The sequence below is a fragment of the Platichthys flesus genome, chromosome 16 (assembly GCF_949316205.1).
Source record: "Platichthys flesus chromosome 16, fPlaFle2.1, whole genome shotgun sequence".
Classification (NCBI taxonomy): Eukaryota; Metazoa; Chordata; class Actinopteri; order Pleuronectiformes; family Pleuronectidae; genus Platichthys; species Platichthys flesus.
In genome coordinates, this window is record NC_084960.1 from 13,283,987 (window position 1) to 13,307,686 (window position 23,700).

The 23,700-nt window shown below is 42.7% G+C and overlaps 1 protein-coding gene across 1 annotated transcript in view; it reads left to right on the plus strand.

Moving 5' to 3' along the window:
• LOC133970975 (uncharacterized) overlaps nucleotides 1-23,700 on the plus strand; it is a gene marked incomplete at its 3' end in the record, with an annotated part of 129,961 nt that overhangs the window by 17,151 nt on the left and 89,110 nt on the right. Inside the window, 3 exon segments of the mRNA XM_062408141.1 lie at nucleotides 21,629-21,766; nucleotides 21,978-22,134; nucleotides 23,440-23,529. Coding sequence (XP_062264125.1) covers nucleotides 21,639-21,766; nucleotides 21,978-22,134; nucleotides 23,440-23,529 — 375 coding nt within the window. The 5' untranslated portion in view covers nucleotides 21,629-21,638.

A 23,700-nucleotide genomic window follows, 5' to 3' on the forward strand; every position in this document is an offset into this window, starting at 1 on the left:
GTCTGTGCCAGGTACTAATTTGTCTTGGTCTCCTCTTCAGAGGCCTCTAAAAACGAGTGGTGGCAGGGGGCCGTGGGGTCCCTGTGGCAGGCCCTGTCTCTGAACAACAGCTTCAGTGCTAATGCTTTGCTCTGCTTCACTAGCTCATGCAGATAATTTCAGCCCCATTAGAGATAACCTGTGCGATCTGGCATAAATAATATTACTAAAGATATTCTGCGTTGTCTTCCCGTGTCGACTGTGAAGATTCAGAAATGCAGACATTTTCTTGTGGCACCTGGGATCATCTATTCCACCGCGAGTGGCTTGATGATATTTAGTGAAATTCTAATACTGAGGGATATGTATGGATTATCTAATCTTTGCGGAGGACAAGCAGAAACATCCAGTCATGCCGCATGTGTAGAGGACGGAGCAGATGAGGTTTAAAACCATCGTGTTGCCAAAGGTCCGTGCAGATTAGAGTGCCCGCTGCATGTGTTTGGTTAAGAAGAGAGAGGGACGGGATGTTACGACAGTTACCCCGAATGCCCTCAACTAACACATGGGCCGGTGAACCTATCTGTCTGGCTCTGTTCTTTGTTTCCAATTCATGCCGTATGTAGGTTAAGCTTCTCGTCGGGTGATTATTTTGTGAGTTCACGAGCCTCAAGCCTTCTGATTGTTGCACGATGTCATCCAATAGTTTTTTTTTTCTGCTGGTTATTTATTACATAACAGCGAAGGACAACAAATGCTTTGTCAATTAACGAGCATCGAGATGTTTGTCTGGAGAGCGCTCATTTAGGATCACAGCAGCCGGATGAATCTGAAGTCTCTTAATAGGGACAACGTTTGGATGTGATGGTGGTGATGGTGGGACGTCCTCTGAGACATATATTTTCTTAAATTGATTTCACGACTTTGGCAGCAGTTTCACACCCAGAAACAAGGAGAGTGGTGCTTTTATTCAGGTGTCAGATGGTTTCATGACGAAGCTTCTGTGAAGGAGAGCTCTGTTAATCATTCATCAGGCGGGCCAAGGGCTGACTCTTTGTTTGTTCTTGTTACTTCCGCAAAAAGAATGTGAAGTAACGACGACAGCAGAAACGATATGAAATGAATCCATCTGTGGGATTCAAATCCAAGAGTCTGTGGCTCTCTGTGGTCTAAGTTCAGAGAGAAACTGACTGTCTCTAGGTTTTTGGGCTGTTGGTTTAACAAAGTGAGGCATTTGATGATGTCGCGTTGTGACATTTGGAAACTTTTTTTTTACTGTTTAAGAGCCAATGACTAATCAAACAAAGAGGTGGAAGATGAATTATCACAGGTTTAGAGGAAAGTGTCTCTGTGCTGCGGTGATGCAAGAGTCGTCAGACGTCTGTTATTAACTGAGGGGAATTGTTAAACCTATTATGGCGCACTGCAGTGAAATGGGCAGTTTAGATAGTAACAAGGAGATAAATTATCATCATTAATTTGACTTTAGAGAAATCAACTTTTGACCTCTACAGAGGAACTTGTTGGAAGGTGGGACATAGTCCAGGGGACAACCCACTAAACTTTGGGGCCGATCTCAGTCATTTTCTTTTAACTTTCATCAGCGTTGTTTTTTTCAAACATTGATAATCATGCAAGGATCTTGTTTGCTCTTTGGTGCAGCTTGATTGAATTTACAGCGACTTTCCCCGTTGGCCCCTGGTTGAAGGTTACGTCCATGCGCTCTACTGATGTCTGGTTATCTTTAGTAAATGGTTTAAATGTCATGGTTGAAAATACAGGAATTGCGTACAACCCCTTTAATCACAGGTATCTCGTGATGCACCTTTTACTGCTTTGGCTACAAGCGTCACTCCTTTCCAGTATTAGTTTGACTATTTTCAAATCAAACACTGTGCATTTTGATTAAGAAGCTAAAAATGCATCCTGACAGTTCATCCTGACAGAGCACATGGCTGCTGCCCGGTGGTTGCACTCTGCAAGGTAGCAGGTTGAGCCTAAGTCTGTTTTTCCAAGTGGACTAACACTATCTTGAGCTGATGTCTGATTATAGCAGACTGCGGGACAGTGACAACTGGCTGCCCGGTCGTCCTCCCAGTGTGTATCTCTGGTCGTTGGGTTTTACTGGCTGCAGGCCTGTGCCCCATAGTGGCATCGCTCCAGCAATCCGGCATTCCTGCTGCCGTGGACTTCAGCTTGCAGGCCATATCCACATTTAACACTCCCTCTGGGCCTCCACATTATATAATGTCACCCACCGGTCCTCTGTAGTTGACACCAACACGCACGGATGCACATCTATGTGTGGACGCATATGATCAAATACACACACTCACACAGACGTGCACTGTGGTCTAATCCTTGTGCATGCATGAATGCAGAAATGTGTCATAGGCTAAATTCTATATCCAGAAGCGAACAGAGAAGCTCAGTGTGTCGTCAATGTAACGGACAAGGGAGACCGAGATGAGACGAATGCAGAAGTCAAGTTATTTTTGGGGAGTCGTCACCAATCATGGATTTCACCAGATATATGTGGCGTTTAATGTCTGCAGCTCCAATTGATAAAAAGAAAGAAGTTAAACTGTTTTTTTTCCTGCTCAGTCCTGAGGGAAGTGGGGAAAAACTGGTTGAACCAAACCATTAGTGCCGCCTTTGTGCTTTTCATTAGTGGCAACATGAAAGGAAAAAAAACCCACTGGAGATAATAAGTCTGCTCTATTCTCCTTCCCAATTGCGTATTCTGATTTAAAACTCTTTTTGTGGTGCGTGTTAGGACACTGTATCTGAATTTTAAACGGAGTAGCAACAGAAGAAATAAGACAATAACATAATTTGACAAAACCAGCGTTGATATAAGTGTGAGTCCCTTGTGTCACCTGTTTGGATGATTTCCGCGTCAAAAAAATCCCACAAACACAGTGATTCTACTTTTGTGGGCTTATGTTTATTTATTTCAATATATTTGCGGACAAAATCACGAGCCATGCCAAACTTAATATTTATCAAAAAAAGATGTGCAGGCACTCTATCCAGGTTTATTTGTAGTAGTACAGCTGTGCACCGCCTGTCCAACATGAATGTCGCGCTGCACTCGAACAAAGGGGAGATCCAGCCTCACATCTGAAAGTGTTTAAAAAAAAAACTGCACGGTTTCCTCCTCACATAGAGGCTGCAGCCTTTCTCACCTCAAATAGCCTGACTTTCTCTCCGGCGTCCGTCCAGATGGTTGGAGAGCGTGAGCCGCGGGGAATAAAGCAGATCATTGGCTGGTGGAGCTCTGGCTGCAAGAGGTTTAGGGCGGGGTGGTTCGGAGGCTAGCGGGCCAGCTGAGCACAATGAGGTCACACTGCCAGGGACTCGGCGAGTGCACAGAGTACAGCAATAGCGATCTGCGAGCGGCATTAATTCCCTCCTCCCCTCGAAGCGCTGAATGACACCGCACAGCGCGTTTATCTAACCACGCTGTGAATGAATCAGACATCCGAGTCCAATGTTCTCAGGAAAACTGACTTATAATACTGCTGTATTCAAAACCACCTTAGCAAAAGTGACACATCTCCTGAGGTATTCTTGGGATTTGTGTGTTATAAATTAATATATTAACGCTTCGAGCGATTCTTCTGGACTAAAAATAAACTTAGATCACAAAAACATAATCAAAAGATATTTCAACCTCTCTCTGCCAGGCCAGCTCCTTTAAATAGGCTGTGGCTCCCACAAGGTTGTAAAAGGCCACCATTGCGACATGTCATCACCAGTGAACTAAGGTGTCTCTGTTACCTAAATCCCACTGAAGTAGTTCTGCAGAAAGATGCAGAACTACGCTTGTCAGGGATGACACACAAATGGTTGTTTTTCAGGCCGGGCAGCAGTGTCGGGCGGGGGTGCTGTCACCTGCAGTATATTATGACTCCCTGATTGATCCCACCTCATACTGACTGCAGCTCAATTGCTCACGCAGACAGCTCCAGCCTGCGACGCAGAAACTAGCAGATTGTTACGCTCCGGTGTTTCAGGGGAAGCGAGGGGAGGTACGGTAGGAGGACGGCGGAGGCACCGCAGTTGCTCCACTGTGATCGAGACAAAGATTTTCCAATTCAACCTAAGTCACTTCAACCTCAGCCTTTTTTTAATTTCACCTTCCCCCCCCTCAGTGTAGTTTACTCCCCATTAGACTGTGAACATAGATGGACGATGCGTATCCACTTCCTCCCACCGTCCAGAAACAATAAAAGCCGAATTCATACAAACTCATGCATCATTTAGAACCAGACCTTGCACATGTAGATGAATCCGTGGAATCGAAATGCCCGATAGATGCACTCAACCTGTTGTGCGTCAGTCTCAGCTGTCAAACATGAAGTTTTCCCCAGTTTTTATAAAAAATACTTCAAACGTCTTTGCTATTATTACGAATTATTTGTCTTGTCTCCTTAGTTACTGTTCTTTAAAGCATGAGAGCAAGCGGCACATTTCAAGTGGTCATAACAGAAATAGGGTTTTCTTATTTCATGGTTTGTTCCTCACACCGTGTACAGATGGTTCATTTCCATTGGTTGCAGCGTACACGAAAGTAAACGAAAGCAGGATTTACCTCTCGGGGTTTCTGTTTGTGCGCTCCCTCTGACAGCTTTAGCAGCGTCACCATAATAACGTGCCAGACCCTCAACCTCAGGGATGTTACTGTGAGGTTGTGATTGATAATGATTATCTCTCAGGAATGGGCTACTGGCTTTGCATTGCTGACTTTTTAACTGTGTGTCGCTCACACACTTGGAATGTAATCATCTGCGTTCTTATCTCCCCGGGCCATCAGCTCCTCCTCTCGTCTGTCAGTACCTGGTCACTGCACTGCAGAGGTTTGTCTCACTCAACGAAGCACGGCACCCAGTTGCGGCTGCAACAAGGAACTTTAGCACCTCGTTGTCGAAATGTGCACAGAAATGTGTACTCCCGACACGTATCTCGTAAAAAACTGCTGTTTGCAAATTAACGTCCGTTCTAAACATGCCTGTGTGCTCGGCCTGTGCTAATGCTGGTTGCGGCCATCTTTCACACACGGCAAAGGTTCAACCTGCAAGAAAAGACTTGAAGGTCATGTTTTTTATTGCCCCCTCCCATTGGTTTTGTTTGCATGTTTGTCAGCAGGATGACGCAAAAAGTACCAAACACGTTTCCAGGGAATTTGGTGAAAGGATGTGACACGGGCCAAGAAAAGACCTCATTTACACTTTCTCCTGGATTCAAGATTTTTTTCTTAGATTTTATTTTCGCCAATTTCTTAATAATTCATGGTTCTAGATGAAAGCAATCAGGACCGGTATCAAGGAGAATGTGCAACTTGATTGAATCTGAAGTGACTTTTGAGCATTGGCAGAGGTACAGTATGTGCTCTACAATTCTGATTAAGTTGGTTTTCTACAGAATCAGAGCAATCCAGGGACGGTAATCTCTATATCAATTGGAATGTTGCAGACCGGAACAAGTCCCTTTTGGCAAAAACAAGCCTAAAAGGTTCAGCACACGGCTCCTTTCACTTTGAGCGATCTACGGTAAAGGAGGGACTCTGAGTGTTTTGAGACTTTCAGACATTCGTTTGATGTTTCAGTCAGTTGTGTACAATATCAACACAACGACCCCCCACAGGCCTTTTATCACCTGTGTGAAAAGCGGCCACATAATGCCTGTTCGAGACGGTCTACTTCTTTTATTTTTGTAAGGGCTCATCATCACGCTGCAGCGCCGCGGGTAACTGGCTCCCTGGAGGCCGCTCTTACGTCTTTGGACAATTACATTTGGTTCGGTCAGTCTGAAGAGTGTCTCGGGGTCTTTTTATGTGTGTGTCTACGAGGAGAACACAAACGGCTACATTAGAGCTCTATAGTTGGATTGTCACGGTCGCTGGGACTGACTGAGGTGTGCTGTTCAGTCCGAAACAACAAGAGGTGATTATTATCCAGTTAATTGTTGTTTAAAAAAAGACGTTAACATTTCACAGCACTAACAGCTGCTGATGATGTTAATATGTCGGGCACAAATTAGCTTTTTATTTCACTCACTTATTATTTTGCGGCCTGCTCCTTTAATTTGAAAGAGCTAGCGTCACGTCAAAATCTGCCGACGTAGAGCTTGACTCAATTAATGGATATTTAGCTTATTATCGATATTTCTTTGGTTTTATTTTTCATTTTCATTATTTGAAATGTATATATATATTAGAGCTGTGAAAAATAACACGTTATTTTAAACGCTTTTAACGCATGCGCAGAAGGACCTTCCAATATACCCACAATTCCACCCACTCTGCAATAGTCGCCGCTCTAATGAGCGGAAAAAATATATTCGGTGACGAAACGATCGCTTCACGGCGCTAGGCAGCCGCGGCGCTTCAGCGTCCGGTGTGACCAGCACAACGGTTTAACATGGGAGTGGATGGGAGCCAGCTGTTTTTTAAGGCTTGGCGCTGCGCTTACGCCACGCTTTGGCATCGCTTACGCGTCCGGTGTGAACCCGGCGGCAGCTGCCATTCAAACAAACAAACAACATGGATAATTCTGATGAACCTGAGAACCTTCTGGACGGGAAGATAGTGTTCCAAAAAATCAAAGATCGAACATTCAATAAAACCAAGGTGATATGTACACTCTGCGGGACGTTATCGTTTCGCCTAAAGTACCAACGCAACGCGAAGCATGCGTTGTTCGGCGAGGGGCGTTCAAGTGGAATGCGCCAAACCAGCTTCACTCGCAGGAAACATTGTGCAAAAGAAGCGGTCAGCTTTACTGTCAGAGAATGTGGGAAAGTTAGTTTGCCTCAGCAACTGGCTAAAGAACGACTAGCTAAGAGGACCTTGAGAGGCATTAGATTCTGTCATGGTGTGGTTAATGGTTGTTTGACAAAAAATATAAAAAATGTCAACCATCCTGTAAAAAGAATGGCATAGAAGCTCAAATAATTTCTGTTTGATTTAAAACAGAAATTTCAACCATACAATGGCTAAGAAGCCCGAAATTCTGTTTAGGATGAAGATTATATTAATGTTCCATATGGTATAGCAAAGACAACTGCTAACGAACTGCTGAGTTGCAGCACCATCGTTTTGTTTATTTATGAATACAAAAGGAAAACATGTTAAATGTATATATCTGTCTTTTGTCATAACATTTTTGTTTTCACAAACTCGGTAATGTGATTAATCATGACTAATCCATAGAAACCTGGGATTAATTTGATTAAAAATTGTAATCATTTCACAGCCCATATATATTGACTGGCATCCATACTAGTACAGTCTAATGAGGACTGCCACAGCGGAAATGGAAGGTAGAGTTTGTAGTTCAATGTTAGGCGAGGGACTCATGTCAGTTTGACCGTGGCTCTTGTGCTACACGGCCCGGCATCAAACTGACAATCAACACTCCCTGTCCATTTACGCCGCCAGCCCTCTGGCCCTGGGCCTTTTTAACACATTTCTCTGTGTGCTTTTCAAAAAAAACATTAATAACAAGACCCTTTGAAAATATACCGTAGCTGTGGGCAGATGTTGTGTTTCATTAAATGCGTTTCTTTTTGAAGTGTCTAATTTTGATTCGGTTATCTGCCACTTCTCTTATTATTCCCCTTGGTCATTTTCCTCTTTTAGTGGCGTTTGAATGTGCACATGCGCACACAGGTTTTTTTCTGGCTTGCCTTGACCATTGGCAGTCTGTCTGCTGTGAAAAATATGCACTCTCAAGTCAACTCAGCTCCATAAATCTGTGTGGTCGATGGACTTTAGCATCGGATCGGTGACGTGTGCTGCACCAGTTTCCCCTCGGTTTGTTTTGTCAAGTTCAGCTGGAGATCTCCTGAATGTTTCAGAATTGCTTCAGTCCAACTGACATTATATTTCTTACACATGTGCAAGTCAACCTTTTTTAGTTGTGATAAAAAAAAAATATTGGTAATTCTGACTTTGTAGATTAAAAACCATGTAAATCCTTAAATCACTGCACGTGACAGTAGCTGTAACAATGTTTGACTGTCATACGGTGGATTTGTCCTTTTTTTTATCGAATCGCTCACGCTCTCGAACGTCACATGTTTGTCATGTAGATTCTTTTAAGAGCAGGGGAAAATCAAGGGGCCTGTAACTCCATTAGCTCATGAGCTGTGGCTAACACGACCAAGCACACACACACAAAGGGACACAAACACACACGCTCACACTGTCGGTGCTCCTGACTCCGGCACAGTTTGCCTGACGGCCGGCTCGCACAGTCTCGATCGATTGTGTCCTTCCGTGACAGTGGCGGCTCGAGAAGGAGCTCATCTTCCTAATGCGAGGACGTGATGGTGACAGCCGCTCCGTGTTGTGCAGAGGAATAACGACAGGAGCTGATCGCAGAGGACTGCAGGGCAGAGTTCAGCTCTCAATGCGATTTCGCCATCAAATGTGTTCCCTTTTTCTCCTCGTGTTAATTTAGTCTGGTGAGCCATATTTAATTCAAGTTTTTCCACATTAGTACGTGAGGCACGATGGGAGCCGCGCGGCACCACCTGCACACGCCAACAAGTGCCTATGCGCGCACACACACACACACAAACACACACAGGAGCACATTACTGGACTAATGAGCGCTCTTCCTCACGTTGACAGCGTGATGGGATGTGGGTTGGAGCACAACAACAGGACCTCCGGGCAGGTTGGAAAGCACAAAGCCCCTCTTGTAGCCGTCTGTCCCTCCCTATCAGCTCCTGGCACATTCGCTTGTCATGCGCTCCTCTGTGACAGCGAGTCTCCCCTGTCTTCTTCTTTTTTTTTAGATCACTCTTTGATTTCATGTATTCAGCGTGAATCGTTTCGTCACATCCGCTCGACTGTCTCCTCTGTGCCAGCATGATCTCCACGTCTGCGCCTGAGTAACAGGTCAGTGAAGAGCCTGACCTTTGTGTGCGGTCAGAGACCAACTGAAGTGCAGGTGGATGTTCCACAACTGGTCCGGCTGCTTTTTAACACGTAAGGAATCTGCTCTGGAACTTGTTCAAGTTAATGTAAATGTGGAATACAAACAAACCCATGCGTGATTCTCGAGTGGAGAGGTTGTCCATGTACCCGGCCTGTGGTGTTTGCATGCAGGGGAAGGACAGTTGTCCAGATCAGTGGGGGTGATGTAATGTGGATGTTTGTCCTGTCTGGGATTATGTATTGCGTCCCCGCCTGCTGCTCTGCACTCCAGCGCATTTCCAGGTTTGTTTGTACCCAGGTCCCTCTCTGGCCTCTTGACCCCACCTCGGGGTTTGTGTAATTTTCTCTCTGCGGATTTATAGCTTTTTTAAGATGCCACCACTTGGGCAGGGACATAACACAGGAAGTGAGATATAGGCTTGATTTTTCACTCAGTTGTTATTTATATATGCTGCTGCAGTGTGGGTGTGATAATGCATCGCCTCTGTCATGGAGCAGCTGGACAGTGAGGCAGAGACAGGGGGCATGGACGTGTAATAGCCGGGAGACCGGGGAGAGGGCAGACAGTGGAGTCACTTGTTTATTTTCGGCGCCCTTTATTTAGACAAAATTATGCTATAATTAGCAAATTGTTTTTTCGCCCGCTGCCAATCTTCTCTCAGGGCAGCATCAAGAGTCAAGTCCTGTTTCTTAGTCAATCTGCTAATTTCTTTCAAAACCATTGACCTAAATAAATCATAACAAACTACAACAATTAGCTCTGGGACTTTGTTCACTAACACTGTGAACCAATCAGAATGAGGTCAAGCTTCAGGCTCCAACTTGTTCAATTTCAGATAAACACACAACTGAGTCACAAAATATACAAAATGTGTCTTTACATTGATTGATATTTGAGTAGATTACGCGGCTTTAACTGATCTTCATCCAGTTTAACAGAATCTGTAAACTATGTTTGTTTGAGTTATTGTTGATTGCACTTATATACGAAGTCGATTTATTGGAGGACATGAGCTGCCTCACACCAGTAAGAACCTTCCTCTTTCTTATCAATTCTTTTGCATGTCATTTCCAGTCACACACTTTTAGTGAGAACGACAGGAGGCGACCGAAACAGATGATAAAATCTGAATCAACACTTCCCCAAGTTTTATCTCTTGACCGTCAACAGCAGCTGGCTGGGACTAGAATAGACTCGAAGTGACTCAATAAAAAAGTAAATAAATAACTTATGTCTGATTTAACTCCAAAATGATGGGCCAAACGGTTGTCATGTGGAATGGAGATGTTGAAACAGCCACTGGCTTCACTTCACGTCAGTATCGTGTCCGAATCCACTGTAACAGACCTGATACATGTTTCATGTGTGAAATGAAGTTATGAAGGAAGCTCTGAATCTTTCAGATGATTCACCAGCATCATCTAAAGACATCTGACAGGTCTCACGTCCGCAAGCCACCAGAAAGAAAGAAGTTAGTGAGTTGTCACGTCTGCACAGTTACTGCAGCACTGAATTATAACTTCAACGAAGACCTCACGGTGACAAAATGTTTGCACTGGTACGTTTTGTCTATTTCAAGTAAAGTTTAAAGAAGTACAATCCTACTTCAACTCAACCAAAAGGCCAAACACAAGGTTAAAGCCAGGTTTCTATTATCCCATTGATTGACAGACCTTTTGATTTAGTCTAATTTATTAGACATTAATGTCTCGGTTTATGTCAGTAATTTTCTTGAACACAGGATTCAAAGTATTTTCAGCTGTTGATCAATGAATGATCGGGGAATGACAGATCAAATCAATCAATATCAGCCTTTCGATATCACTGTTTGTGTTTCTTGATATGAAAACATTTATTTTTCAAAATTAACAGAGGTGTGCCAAACAAAATCTTGTGTTAATGTCTTCTTTTTAGTTATAGTTATTTGAAATCAAGTTGGTTGTTGACTTGTTAAATATCTGGCCTGATATATCGGCTCAGACATGTTTTTCTCGAAGGCCATCAGCATCGGCCCCTAAACGTCCATATTAGTGGAGCTCTTTAAATTACAGTCTTTGATTTACTGTGATGTCAAAAGGCTGCGGTCAACTGCGGCGTTTTGCAAAAATTTGAATGGAAACAAGCGAAGACACAATGAAACCATAGCTGCGGGCACCACATGACGTGTTGTGTGTAAGCGTCCTTTTGAGCCTGGTGTTGACGGGGCCTTGGTTTGAAGAAGGTACGGGGGAAGTTGGTTCGAATGGTGGGTGGCACTTGAGTTTCCTGCTTACGTTGATGAATGACAGCTTTGGTTTGTTTCTCAGAGGAAAGAGTGGGTGACACGCGTGTGTGTTGAATCTGCTTTGCTCGTGTAGTAAACGCGCCTGGATGTTTTGAGACCGAGCCGGGCTTTAAAACACACTCGTCACAGGCGGCTAATACCAAGTTGTGATTGCTGCAAGTTAAGTGAAGACAACAGAGACAGTGATTGGACAGAGTTCCTGCAGCCCACACACACACACACACACATACACACACACACACACACAGAGAGATCATTACAATGACTTAAATTGAACCCCTGAAGATTTACTCTAACCCTAACCAAATAGTTACTACTGATTTGCCCTAATCCTCCTTAACCTAATCCTGACAATAATTTTACCCTTACCTACATTTTACCATAACCTAACCATAAAACATGCTTTCACAGTAACCATTTAATGATTTTTGTGACTTCCTTTTTGTCCCCTTAAAGTGACGTTAAACCGATTTAAGTCTCCACAACATGAGTAATACCTGGACCACACACACCCACACACATCCTCTCCCTGTTTCAGAGTTCAGTGAGTTGTCCGTATCTATCTCATGCAGAATAATCCACTGACACTCGTAAAAAATGTGATTTCATCATGTCGGATTCTCCAACTCCAGCGCTGGAGGTCTCGTTCTTATCCTCAAAGATTTGACTCGTATGAAAAGTGCTATTCAGTCCTCTCCAGGAACCAATGAGCTGACAGATGTGTGTCGGTGTATCAAAGCTTGTTTTTGGAGTAGAGTCACAGTTTGCAAGCTCCATTTCCATTGAAACATTTCACCCCCCCCCCCCCCCTCCGCTAGTTGCTCAACAATTGCGTAAAATATTTTTTTTATGCTTTTTAAGGACGACGACAGCGCGTGAGCCGCTCGAGATGAAGGTTCATGCACAGAGAATGTTACAGATAGGCTGCATTTCTGAGGCCGGGCCTTTGATAACGTTGAGGGTTTTGTGTTTTCTCAAGAGAAGCCCTGGGATCGGGTTTACTTGGTGTGAACTGGGTCGGACCTTCGCCTCTGACGTTATGTTTTCATCTCAAATTTATTTTGTTTGTCTGTTATGAGCAGAATTATGCAAAAATATACTCCTGGACAGATTAGCATGGAGCTTGGGGGAGCTGTGTGGTTTGGGTCAGGAGAGAACCCATTACATTTTGCAGCTGTTCCAGGACTTTTTTTTTTACACTTTCTTCAACATTGTGAGGACGTTCTCCTTTTTTTTTTCTTCTTTTTTTTTTACATTTTTCTATGATTTCCTGGTTGATAATTAATGGATCTTGACGATAAAATCTTACTGATATTTATGAGCGTGTGCAATTGGCTGCAGATCCAACTCAAAATCGGGTTCCTGTGGTTTCATACAGGGACTGTTGTTGGGCCTGTGCGGAGGTATGTGCTCTTCTCAGTGCCATTTAGCATAGTTTTGTCCGGTTTTGTAAGACTCAGCTTGGGAAGCGTGAAAATGAAGCAATCAGCCTTTACTTTCACTCTCTCTGGGTTGGTAAGGAGAACCCTGTGCAGCCTGAATTGGGACAGGGGTTTTGATTTGTTTTGTTTTGAACTGTTGTTTAATACTAGCTGGAACCCGCTCTCCTGTTTTCATTTCCCAGACGTTCTCCACTCATAAATATGCCATCATCCTGCACAGTGGCTGAAAAAGAAAACCAGCGCAGTTGTTCCCCTCATCTCAGCCAACGCTGGGTAAAAGGGGGCCGAGGGGAGAAAACAATTATTTTTTATTTTTTTATTTAACCTAATGCTGAACTGTGTGTGGTTCTGATGCTGAGGAATTCAAGAGTCAAACTCAACGTGGATTTATTTCTTTAAATGTCAATTTATCAGTTGAAGGTAGTGAGTGACTGAGTGACTGAGTTAGAGAGTGATCGACTGACTGACTGACTGACTGATGTGTTGGCAGTATATATGCGAGTGTGAGAACAGCTTTGGAGATGCAGCCAAGGTCTTCTCCCCCTCTTATGGAAAAGAATGGCAATAAAGATAACGGAGAGCAACAGATGATGCCTGAAGGGCGAGTCGAGGTAAAAGTCAAATTTTGTGTGTGAGAGCGAACAAAATACCAGGAACACCTTCCAGCTCCAGCGAGCTGTGGTCCGACCAGATACGAGGTCTGACAAACAACCACAGAGTTGAATTATCACCCCCCTTGACACCTGAACAATATAAACTTCACAAATGCAGCATTTACAGGAGGGCAGTAGTATTTAATTGCGTTATATTGCACTATTATTCTGCCCATCTTTGTCCTCTGAGAACATGTGTGGAGTCGGGAGGCTTTTCATTTCAAGCAGCATCCCTCTGTCTCATGAAAGCTGAGCCTAACGCTCCTCACTTACTTTGAGTTATGGGAAGTGAAGCACATTAGGCATCGGTAAACCTCAGTGAGGATGGTGCACTTCTGGCTTTTTGGCAGGCCACTGGTGTTTGGTTGTGTGTGTCATTGCTTTTTATAGATGCTTTACTGGTGATATCAACTACAGCCCGACTCATTTATCGGTTGGCTGATAGGAATCGGATGATGTGAGCCTTTCAAGGGTTTATTGTTATCGGTGATTATGTTTTGCAATATGCGCTTTATGGAAAAATGCATTTATTAGTCATAAGTCATATTTTTGACAACATTTTATATTATTATTGAATTTGTTATTAATATTGTAAGGGAGAGACCGGTCCAATATCCGATATATTTCCTTGTATATATATAAATGGCTCGATCAGATCCTTACGACAAAGACAAAATTAAGGCTTGAAAGTACAATTAAATGGGTACAACTTGAATTACGAAACTAAACAAACATCCATATCAGGCCCATAACAGATCATCAGCCAGCTGGTATATCTATATATATTGACTGAAATATTATTGGACCTTTTTTATCCTAATATTGATATTAGCAGCGGCCTCAAAAAATCTATTTTGGCCGAGCTCTGGTATCACCATATTTCTTGATCTACTCTACTGACTAGTAGCTTCCAAACTTTTCCTTTCCCCGTATTTTGTGTTTTCTATCTATTTGTTTTGTGAGAGTGGAGTCACAATAGCATCAAGCAGGTCAGTATTTTGGTTTGAAATGAGCCGTGGGTTGATGTGGGCTCCATAGAAGCAGTGTGACCTTGGGGCTGGAGGTCATAGGCACCTTGAGAAATTTTAGACGCAACCTCGAAACTTTTAGATTAAATTCTTTCCCTGTTTGGGATTTGCTGCGGAAAACGAGGCAGCGCAGAGGTAGAGAAAGAGTTAAACTGAACAAACAGAGCTTCATGGCAGAGAAAAGAAGGATTGAGCCAAGGAAGACGGATCCAGACAGCAAAATAAAGATACTCGCATATTTGTCTGGAGCTCTCTGCCAGCATGTGGGTTCCTGATGTTCTGTTCCTCCGGCGTCCAGCCAGAAACGAGAGCTCTCTCGATGACAACAAGCCTAACTTCATGGACTGTTTATGCATCAGGATGACAGCGATGGCGTTCTGTCAGGCTGTTCAAACCATGACACCTTCCAGTCTCTCCATCCAGCCAAACACTACATGTGTCCTGAAAACAAGCATGGGAAACAGAGCAGGAGGAACTAGAGGAACAAAACACACATTTTCACTTGATACAGTCCTCAGCTTTTATTTGGACATTCCTTTTAACCCACACATGTTTTTCTCAGATAAATTATGAGAAAGAGATAAAAACAAGGCTTTCCTTATTTTAGCTCTCTCTTGTTTTTGCCAGTACTGTACTCACAAAGAGGTCATGAGATTACTTTGCTAATGGGATAAGAAACATGGGCAAGCATGATTGTCATTCCCTTTCTGTCAAACTTATTTAAAAGAAATACTAGAATTTTTTATTTTTTTTACCGAAATCGTTTGTTAGCCTACACCAAAGTTGGAAGGTTCGACTTAGGATCTGTTTCTCTTAAAACTCCACTTCTTTTACATGAAAAATCCATGCATTTGTTTGCTTTCAGATAATTTGTTCTGTTCTCTGAAAATTAAAAGAGTATGAAATAATGATTTAATAGCTGTGGTGCAAATGATACCCGTTAAGATAGATAGATTACTTTATTCATCCCCGAAGGGAAACTAAGTAATCATAGCAGCCGGTATATTTGAATAAAATAAAAATACAAAACAATAGAATAAAATAAAAAAAAAAAAAAAATTAAAATATTGAGGTAGGTAGAAAGAATAAAAACAGAAACACAAGATAAATAGGTAGATAAGATGCAGTGGCAAGATGATGGTAATAGTACTGATGATATGATGGTAATGTTATTGTTAGACAGTATAAAAATAGTACAGTATATATAGTATATAATATAATACAACATAATATATATATTGTATATGATAGTAATTATACCCATATAATAGCAGTATATAGTAGTAATGGCAGCAACAGTATATATAACAATAATAGTAAATATAATATTAATAATAAAATGTACACATGTATAAATATGTGTATATGGACTTATATATACAAAGAATATAAAAAGAGTATGATATAATATTATATGATATATAGTAGAGGTAGGGGTCATTCCCCATTTGCTATGTTCATGAAAGCATTATTTCTTGTTTATGACTGAAACAAGATAAGTACAGGCTGACAAAAAGGAGATGGGCTTTGTGATATTTTTAAAATAAGCAATTGATTAGAGAAGGCGCAGATGTTTTTTTCCTAATGGCTTCCACTCAGCCTCGGTCCCTCACTGGGCAGGAAGTGTGAACATATGTAACAAAGTCTGTAAGTAAAGATGGACGGCACATCTCCTCTTCCTCCCATTGTATAAAATTGTACAATATATCCTAGATAGGCCTGCTGCCAACTTGCCGCTGGTGATGTCATTTGGGGCCAGAGTTTGTGCAGCACTGATTGGCTGTAACCAAGGTAGCGAGGTCCTGCAGATTCACAGTCTCGACCAATCCCAAGTCAGTCTCTGCTGTCAATTATGACCTTTCACGTCGTTTTATATAGCATCAAACAACAAATTAAAACCACACTTACCATAGAAATGTATATCTATCTGTGTGATAAGAACCCAAAATGTATTTGTCACATACTTTTTAGGACCCATACTGCAGCCAGCCAATAGGAGGCGATTAAGATGTTCTGACTTACCGTTTAGGGAGCTTCCATGTTTTCCATCTCTATGTTCATGTCTATGATTAAAACCAACCAACCGGCATTTCAAGAATTATTATCTCTTCCACTTTGGATAAGCTTTGATTACGGGTGAGAGAGGACACAGGGCTGAAACAGATACAAATTTAATTGCAACTAATCTAATATGAATTCAACTTTTGACCCTCAGCAGTTGCTGTAATTGTACACAATCACATCTTTGTATTTTCTGTCAGTTTTTTCTTATTTTTTAACGAAAGTATGTAGAATATCTGTTCAGGTATTTATAGCTTTTTAAGAGTCCTGACATCCGTTATTTTCCCACAAATGTCTTTTTAATCGCAGTAGTTCCCAGTTTCCTTCGTATCATCTCTAAGAGAGCGTTGCCTTTTTACTGATCAGCGAGGAATTAATGGGAGGTATTTGTCCATTCTCATAAATCATGTTATTTTATTGACGTGTCCGGCACTACCGGGATAAAGAGAAATCTGTTCAGTGGACTTTCCCTTTCACCCTTTTCCAGCTCGCCTTCAATCTCTCATGCTTTTTGTCAATGCACCGGTTTTGGTGGGGGGGGAAGCTTCCTCAGAAGCACCAAAGTTTGACTCACTTCCTCCTTCTGCTTTCTCCCTCATGCTTTCTCTCTCTCTCTCTCTCTCTCTCTCTCTCTCTCTCTGTCTCTCTGTCTCAGGTTTGTGGTGCTCCTCTTTAGAGTTTCCTGCTGTTACATGGTAACACAGAGCTGAAAACAAGAGGTAAGCTAGATTTTTCTTTTTGAGTTGGCAGTAACGTTATTGGTAAAATGGATTAAGTGGAGAAGGGAGAAAACGATAAGGGGACTCGGCATATCTCAGGTTCATGCCAGGATGTTTGGATGTTGTGGTTAGTGACAGTGAAGCAGATGATGGGAAGCATCTCGTTCTCCCCGTGGAGGTGAGAACAGAGGCGTTAATGACGGCCAGCCTGGATCCTTCACCCTCGATAGCTGTTAAAGAGACAGACAGATTGGTTAACACACAGTTTCTCCACCTGTCTTTTGGCTGCACAGCCTACACTTTAGCTCCCAGCATGCACTACATGCGTTGTCTGTATGTCTGCATTAAAGGGGGATGGCACAGACAGACAATCTGGGAACCGCCGTGGGTGTCACAGAAAGAGGTTTCATGCTCTTCCTGTTTAGTTCCAATCAGCTGACAGTTTGGGTGCTGATGCCCTCGCAGATAATAAACTGGTGAAATACACTCAATAAATTATTTTGTTGTTTTGTATCTAAGCAAAATTACATAAAAACAAACAGATCAGGTTTGGCCATGGCAGAATATGCGCTCTAGTTGTCTTATGGACATTTATAGTGTTTGTCTTCTTATGTCTGTAATTGGAATCATTCTAAAAACAACTCAAAGATGAATGAGCATTAAATGTTATGTAATGTTTCAGTTTGCCAACTAGGTAAATAATTTACTGATGTGATTAAATTATAGCCTTAACGAATGGCTTTCTCAACACAATGACCGGTTCTGTGCGAAGCGACTCTTTACTTATGACCGTCAAAGTCATCGGCCATGCAGAACAATCTGTCAGGATTTATGGAGCAAAGCTTGCTGTCTGTGGAGAAGTGAGCCACTCATACGACTACTAGCAGCTCACTGAAGTCTGTGCTTTAGTTCTTCAGTGGATAGGATGAAGCTTGGAGGTCAAAGGCTGACGTTAACACTCAGGGTGATAGTACAGGGGCATTAGCAGAGGCTGACAGGATTCATTGTCTAAGGAAGTGAATACCGTAAGGAGTGGAATTATCTTTCTGAGCCCATCTTACCTAGACACACACTTGTATAACTCTGGAGAGTGCATATCTCCGCCAAGGCCCAACAGTACCCTTGAACTCCATTAAGCTCCACCAAAATACGCATGCAACTTGTCAAACAGAACAACAACCAATGTTAAAGAAAGTGAAAAAAAATATCTTCAGGCCAAATGTTCTTTCCTGACCCAAACCACATCCTTCCATCTAGTTTGTGGTAATCTGTTTAATCCCTCTAACTAACAAGCAAAAAACAAAAAAAAAACAAGGACCAACAGCCCCCTCATGTAACGGCATTTACATTCACAAAATCTACATTTTCATTTGGCTCTGCACCAAATTGCATGAATAAATATCATGATGAATATCAGTCACCAAGACATGCCTGATTTTTCATCAAGGTCCACGTTTTATTTTCTGAGAAATGAATTGAAAAAAAGTCTATCTCAGAATGTTAAAGACAATTTAAGCAAAACAACCTGGATCTGCTCCACTGTTCCTGGAACCCACAAAACATCTTTCCAAGAAGTTGTTTTTGCGTAATCTTGTTAATTAGCAAACAAACAAACAAAGGCAGATGAAAACCTAAATTCCTTGGCGGAGGTGAATACAGTGGATGTACCCACATTGCCACATCTGTGAGGTTATGTGATTTATTCCATGACATGCCCGGGTGCATGTGCTCTGCCTGGTGACCAGATGAGAAGAAAGGTTAATGACAGGGTTTGATGTTTTCATTCAATTGATTTATTTTCCAGTATCATTAGGCCGATAACTAAATCTTATCTGTGCAAGTCATGGGATTCTCATCGATTTGATGCAGTTTCATTCCGAGCAGGGAAGCAGCTTCCTGTTTTCTCTTTTTATGCAAGACCCACGACAATGTCCCAAATAACTGTAAACTTTTACTGACTAGCTTGGAGAGGAAATGCAAGTTTAAAGTAGGACAAGGAAACATCCCTCAGAGATTGGCTTCAGCAATGTACAGAATGCCTTGTGGGTATTGTGGATATTATGAACTGGAGTTATGCTGAGCTAATGAAATGAGCCACAGAGAGAGAGCCACCGAGAGAGAGCGAGGAAGAGAGAGAGAATGAGAGATGAAATGAGACACAGATAAAAGAGATAAAGTAGATCAACTTTCTGTTCTGCCTTATTGCTCTGTCTGTGCTGCTACGTGTTGACACACAAAAGATACACACAGAACAATGTACACAAGCGCCTACAATTACACAACATGCATGCGCACATACACTAACCACACACACACACATACACACATTCACCACAAACTTCCCGCGTACTCATTTTACTCAGTCTTTTACTGACAGTGACTATGCCCCTTTTGAGAAGGGGTGAGTGGGTGTGTTGACTGGAAACAGGCAGCAGTGACCCAACAACACCAGGTCCTCCCAACCAACACACAGCCATACACACAATGTAGAGCAGTTGTTTGACATGTTGAGAGGAAAGACGATCATGACGGGCTCAACCGCTGCAGTTGTGGAGGCGAAACCTGAAGCATCCGTATGTTGTAGGTTTCGTTTCCCCAAACTGTGTGTACTGTGTGCGCCTGTAGTGGTTCGTCACAGGGTCGGTGTCCGGTTATGTGTCGATTCATTGTTGATTTGTCATTTCAAAGTAGATTTCCTTAAAGTTAAAATGGCAGGAACTTCTTTTATTTTTTTATTTTTTTACTTATTGTAACATTTCTCAGGGGGAATCAGTCGGCTGTTCGCTGAGTTCTGCTTCCCTGTCACTTTTCCAATGCTCACGCGAATTCAGTTTACCAGTCCCTCCCATTCAAGTTTTTTATTTGGATTTGCAGCAAATTGCACTTACTCATTGATGGAAGTCCCCTTAACATACTAGACTTTTTTCACAAGATGCATCACATTATTACCAGAGAGGATTTAATGGGCTCTTCAACCAAGTTTCGGGAAAACCCGTCCAGTAATTTGGTCATTTGCAGATGCAGAAAAAGACAAAAACTGTCAAACTGAGTATTGTATTTTATAATAAGCATGTTTGGATTTTTTTTTGCTTGTGGTCCCTTTTAACTTTGCAAGAGAAAAGGTCTTGAGTTAGTAGGACTTACCAAAGTGTTTGTAAGGTAACACATTGGCACGCTTAATGTTGGCTGCGGTTGCTGGAGTGTAAACTTACCCCAGTCTAATAAAGATCAGGACAGAGCTGCTAATGTTACCCCAGACTCTCACGCCGTCCAGGACTGGCCTCCAGTATCAAAAAATCATGCGCTCTTCTTCATATGTTTCAAATGTTACTATGGTCATCCTTTCAACTATACAATTACATTGTGCCTTGAAAAGCAAATAAGAGACAAGTGTTGAAAAACCACAAAGGTGTGGAGGTGTCATGCAGGTCCCCTCAGTACTGTGATATAGTCGAAGGGTTGCCAAATTTAAACCTACTTTCTTTCCCTGACATCTCATATCGGGCTTTCTCCAAATAAGAAGTACTGGAGAGCTCTGTGAGCCAGCTTAAATAAAACACGGGGACATCTATTTGTTCCAGACCATAAGAAAGACCATCTTTGTAATGATCATTCCATACTGTATCGATTTAAAGTTTCTAACTGCTGTGAACAGCCCAGAATGGCTGTTTCTGCATCGGGAGGAGGATCTTCCCCATAGACATCTTAGTAATAATGAAAAACGTCTGACCAGAACTCGTGGAGTCTGCTGCAAACCCAGACATGTGAGCCAGGGTTCCATTAGATTGATTGCATTTGATACAGAGTAGAGCTAAGGATGTGCAGAATGAGTGAAAGTCAACCTGTGAATAATGGAGTCTGTGTATGACCTTACTTACATTGAATTATCTGATGTCTCGAGTGGATGCTAAGAAGACAATTAGCCCATACCCTCTCTGAGACCTCCACTCCCGTGTCACTCTCCTAGGACGTCCTCAGATGCTCTCAGTGGGGACTGAAGTTCATCAGGAGAATTATAAGTTTCCAAGTTTGAAATATTTCCTCTGATATAGTTCCCGATTTGCAGATACCTGTTAGCATACAAGTCATCCATGGTAGCCAGACCTGTCCTCCTCCAAATTAAAAGAATCAGCATCTAGTTGTGAAGGGACAAAAATCATAATTATAACAAATGGAGAATAAAGTAGAAGTGTTTGGTCATTTGAACCCTTTCTTTATTTGATTGGGCTTCCTTTTGCTATAGTGTAAATCGTTATTCTAAACATTGATTAAGTTGAAAAAGCATGTGTTCCCTGCGATTCATGCCTGAGCATTCCAGATACTCACACCCACAAAACTCTTTGGATACCAGGTGTCTCTCTTTCTTCATCTCCTCGACAGGTGGAGAAATCCCAGTCTGTGGAACGTGCATAGTTATTTCAAATTCTTTCAAATCCCCTTTCATTGCGTCATCTCTTCAATCTTCATTCCCTGCTCTCTGATTTATAGCCAACCCCCTTTTCTGCCCTCAGGGTGTTGAAGATGGCAGTGTGGATCCAGGCCCAGCAGCTCCAGGGAGATGCCCTGCACCAGATGCAGTCTCTCTATGGTCAGCACTTCCCCATCGAAGTGCGGCATTATCTGTCCCAGTGGATAGAGGGCCAGCTCTGGTGAGTTGCTCCTCAGTGCATACAGAACGTGCACGTCTGCACAGTTTTGCCAACAAATGTTTGTGTAGCCTGTTTGTCCGTGATAGCATATTCAGCGTATTCGTCCCATTTCTTTCCACATCCACTTCTGTTTGTTCTTTTCGACACATCAGAGTCACAAACTATATGCATCCATTTATACATGTCTGCTATGCCCGTGTGTGTCTCTTAGGGATGTCATAGACCTGGAGAACCCGCAGGAGGAGTTAAAGGCCAAGCGCCTGCTGGACAGTCTGATACAGGAGCTGCAGAACAAGGCTGAGCACCAGGTGGGAGAAGACGGCTTCCTCCTCAAAATCAAACTGGGACACTACGCCAACCAGCTCAAGGTGCGTCTCTTGGAAATATGTCTCAGCCGCCACCAGAACTGAACTGCACAACAATATTTATAGCACCTTGCTAGATTTATCCTTTGACTTGATGCCATTGGCCAACGAGCAGAACAAAATCCACAGTGTCCTGTTCATACATGGTGTTTCACTGAGGGGCTTTTTACCTTTGGTTTGAAGTCAGACAGGACAACTCTATTGGGCTCATATTGGCCAAAGTTAGAAAAAAAGCAGGGTCTTGTCAGATATATCAGTATATAAAGATAAATTTCCCTAGTACTTGAAAAACAAATCTGACATATAAAAATGTTTGATGGGTCTTTGAAAAATGAAACCTCAAGCACCTAGAGTTTATAAACCAGAAGCAACTCCAGAGGGACATTTAAAGAAATGAGATAATCTCTGGCTGTTGTTGTGTTTTCAGCAAAACGCTTTTGATTGTTTACTAACGTGACAAGATGTTAAGCAAGCGGTTGGAAGGCACAGCTGCTTGGCTCTCTTGTCCTGGTTCTGAGGAAGAGTACACAGTGAACAAAATGTTTTAAGAACAGGTTGTATCCACCAGGAGAAAAACAAGAGGACAGCTCAAGTGAGGGCTTTGGTCGCCGGCCAGCGCTGCTATTTATGACCGAGCTCTCCCCGTTCACAGATCTGTTTGTTTTCTCCCATCTGCCCGAAAGCCGGCCAGAGAAACAGGGTGAGAGGGCTGCTGAGCACAATGAAACTGCAATCCTATAGCTCACAGCTTTTTCTTGTTTTCATCTGTTCTGGCATATTCAACTTTCCAAATGCTGGCACTCCACTCTAGCCTTAAAAAGTCATAATAATGCAGGTGGGCAGTGTACTGTTGATGCCCAGTCATCTTTGTCTCATCACTTGTGGTGTCACCTCGAAAAAACGTTGTGATCAATAGCAACTTAATTGTTTCACTTGAAGCAGGAAACAACAACAATAACTGACACCAACGGTGTTTTTTTTTTAACTGAAAGTGAAACTGCAATTTAAAATATAGTACTATAACACATAAACCACTCGACTTTGTGTCTGTGTGTGTGTGTGTGCGTTTTTTTGTGAGGGACAATGTGTGGCTATGCTAATGAGTCATGTCTCTATATAAAGTGTTGAGCTTCAGAGATGGGACTCATTAGGCTCATCTAATGGGTTTTAGTGTGTCTGCGCCGCTGGCTCCAGAACTCGCCGAGCCTCCTTGATGCGACTAAATTGGCGAGGCCTGTCTGCAGCGGCCGCTCCACTCTTCAGGGGCTAACCGGCCCTAACACGGCTCATGTGCTCCTTTTCTTTCAGAGCACGTATGACCGCTGTCCTCTGGAGTTGGTCCGATGCATCAAACACATCCTCTACACGGAGCAGAGGCTCGTCAGAGAGGCCACAAACGTGAGTATGGTGCATGTTTGCACCTGCGTGCACACTTCTGCAGATCGGTCCCCGCGCAGACCTCCTCGCTGAAATATGAACTTGCAAACACCTTTGGCTTCTCCGTGCATTATTTACTTCATAGCCCGCACAAAGCCTGCAAACGCAAACACAAGCACCACCACGTAATGG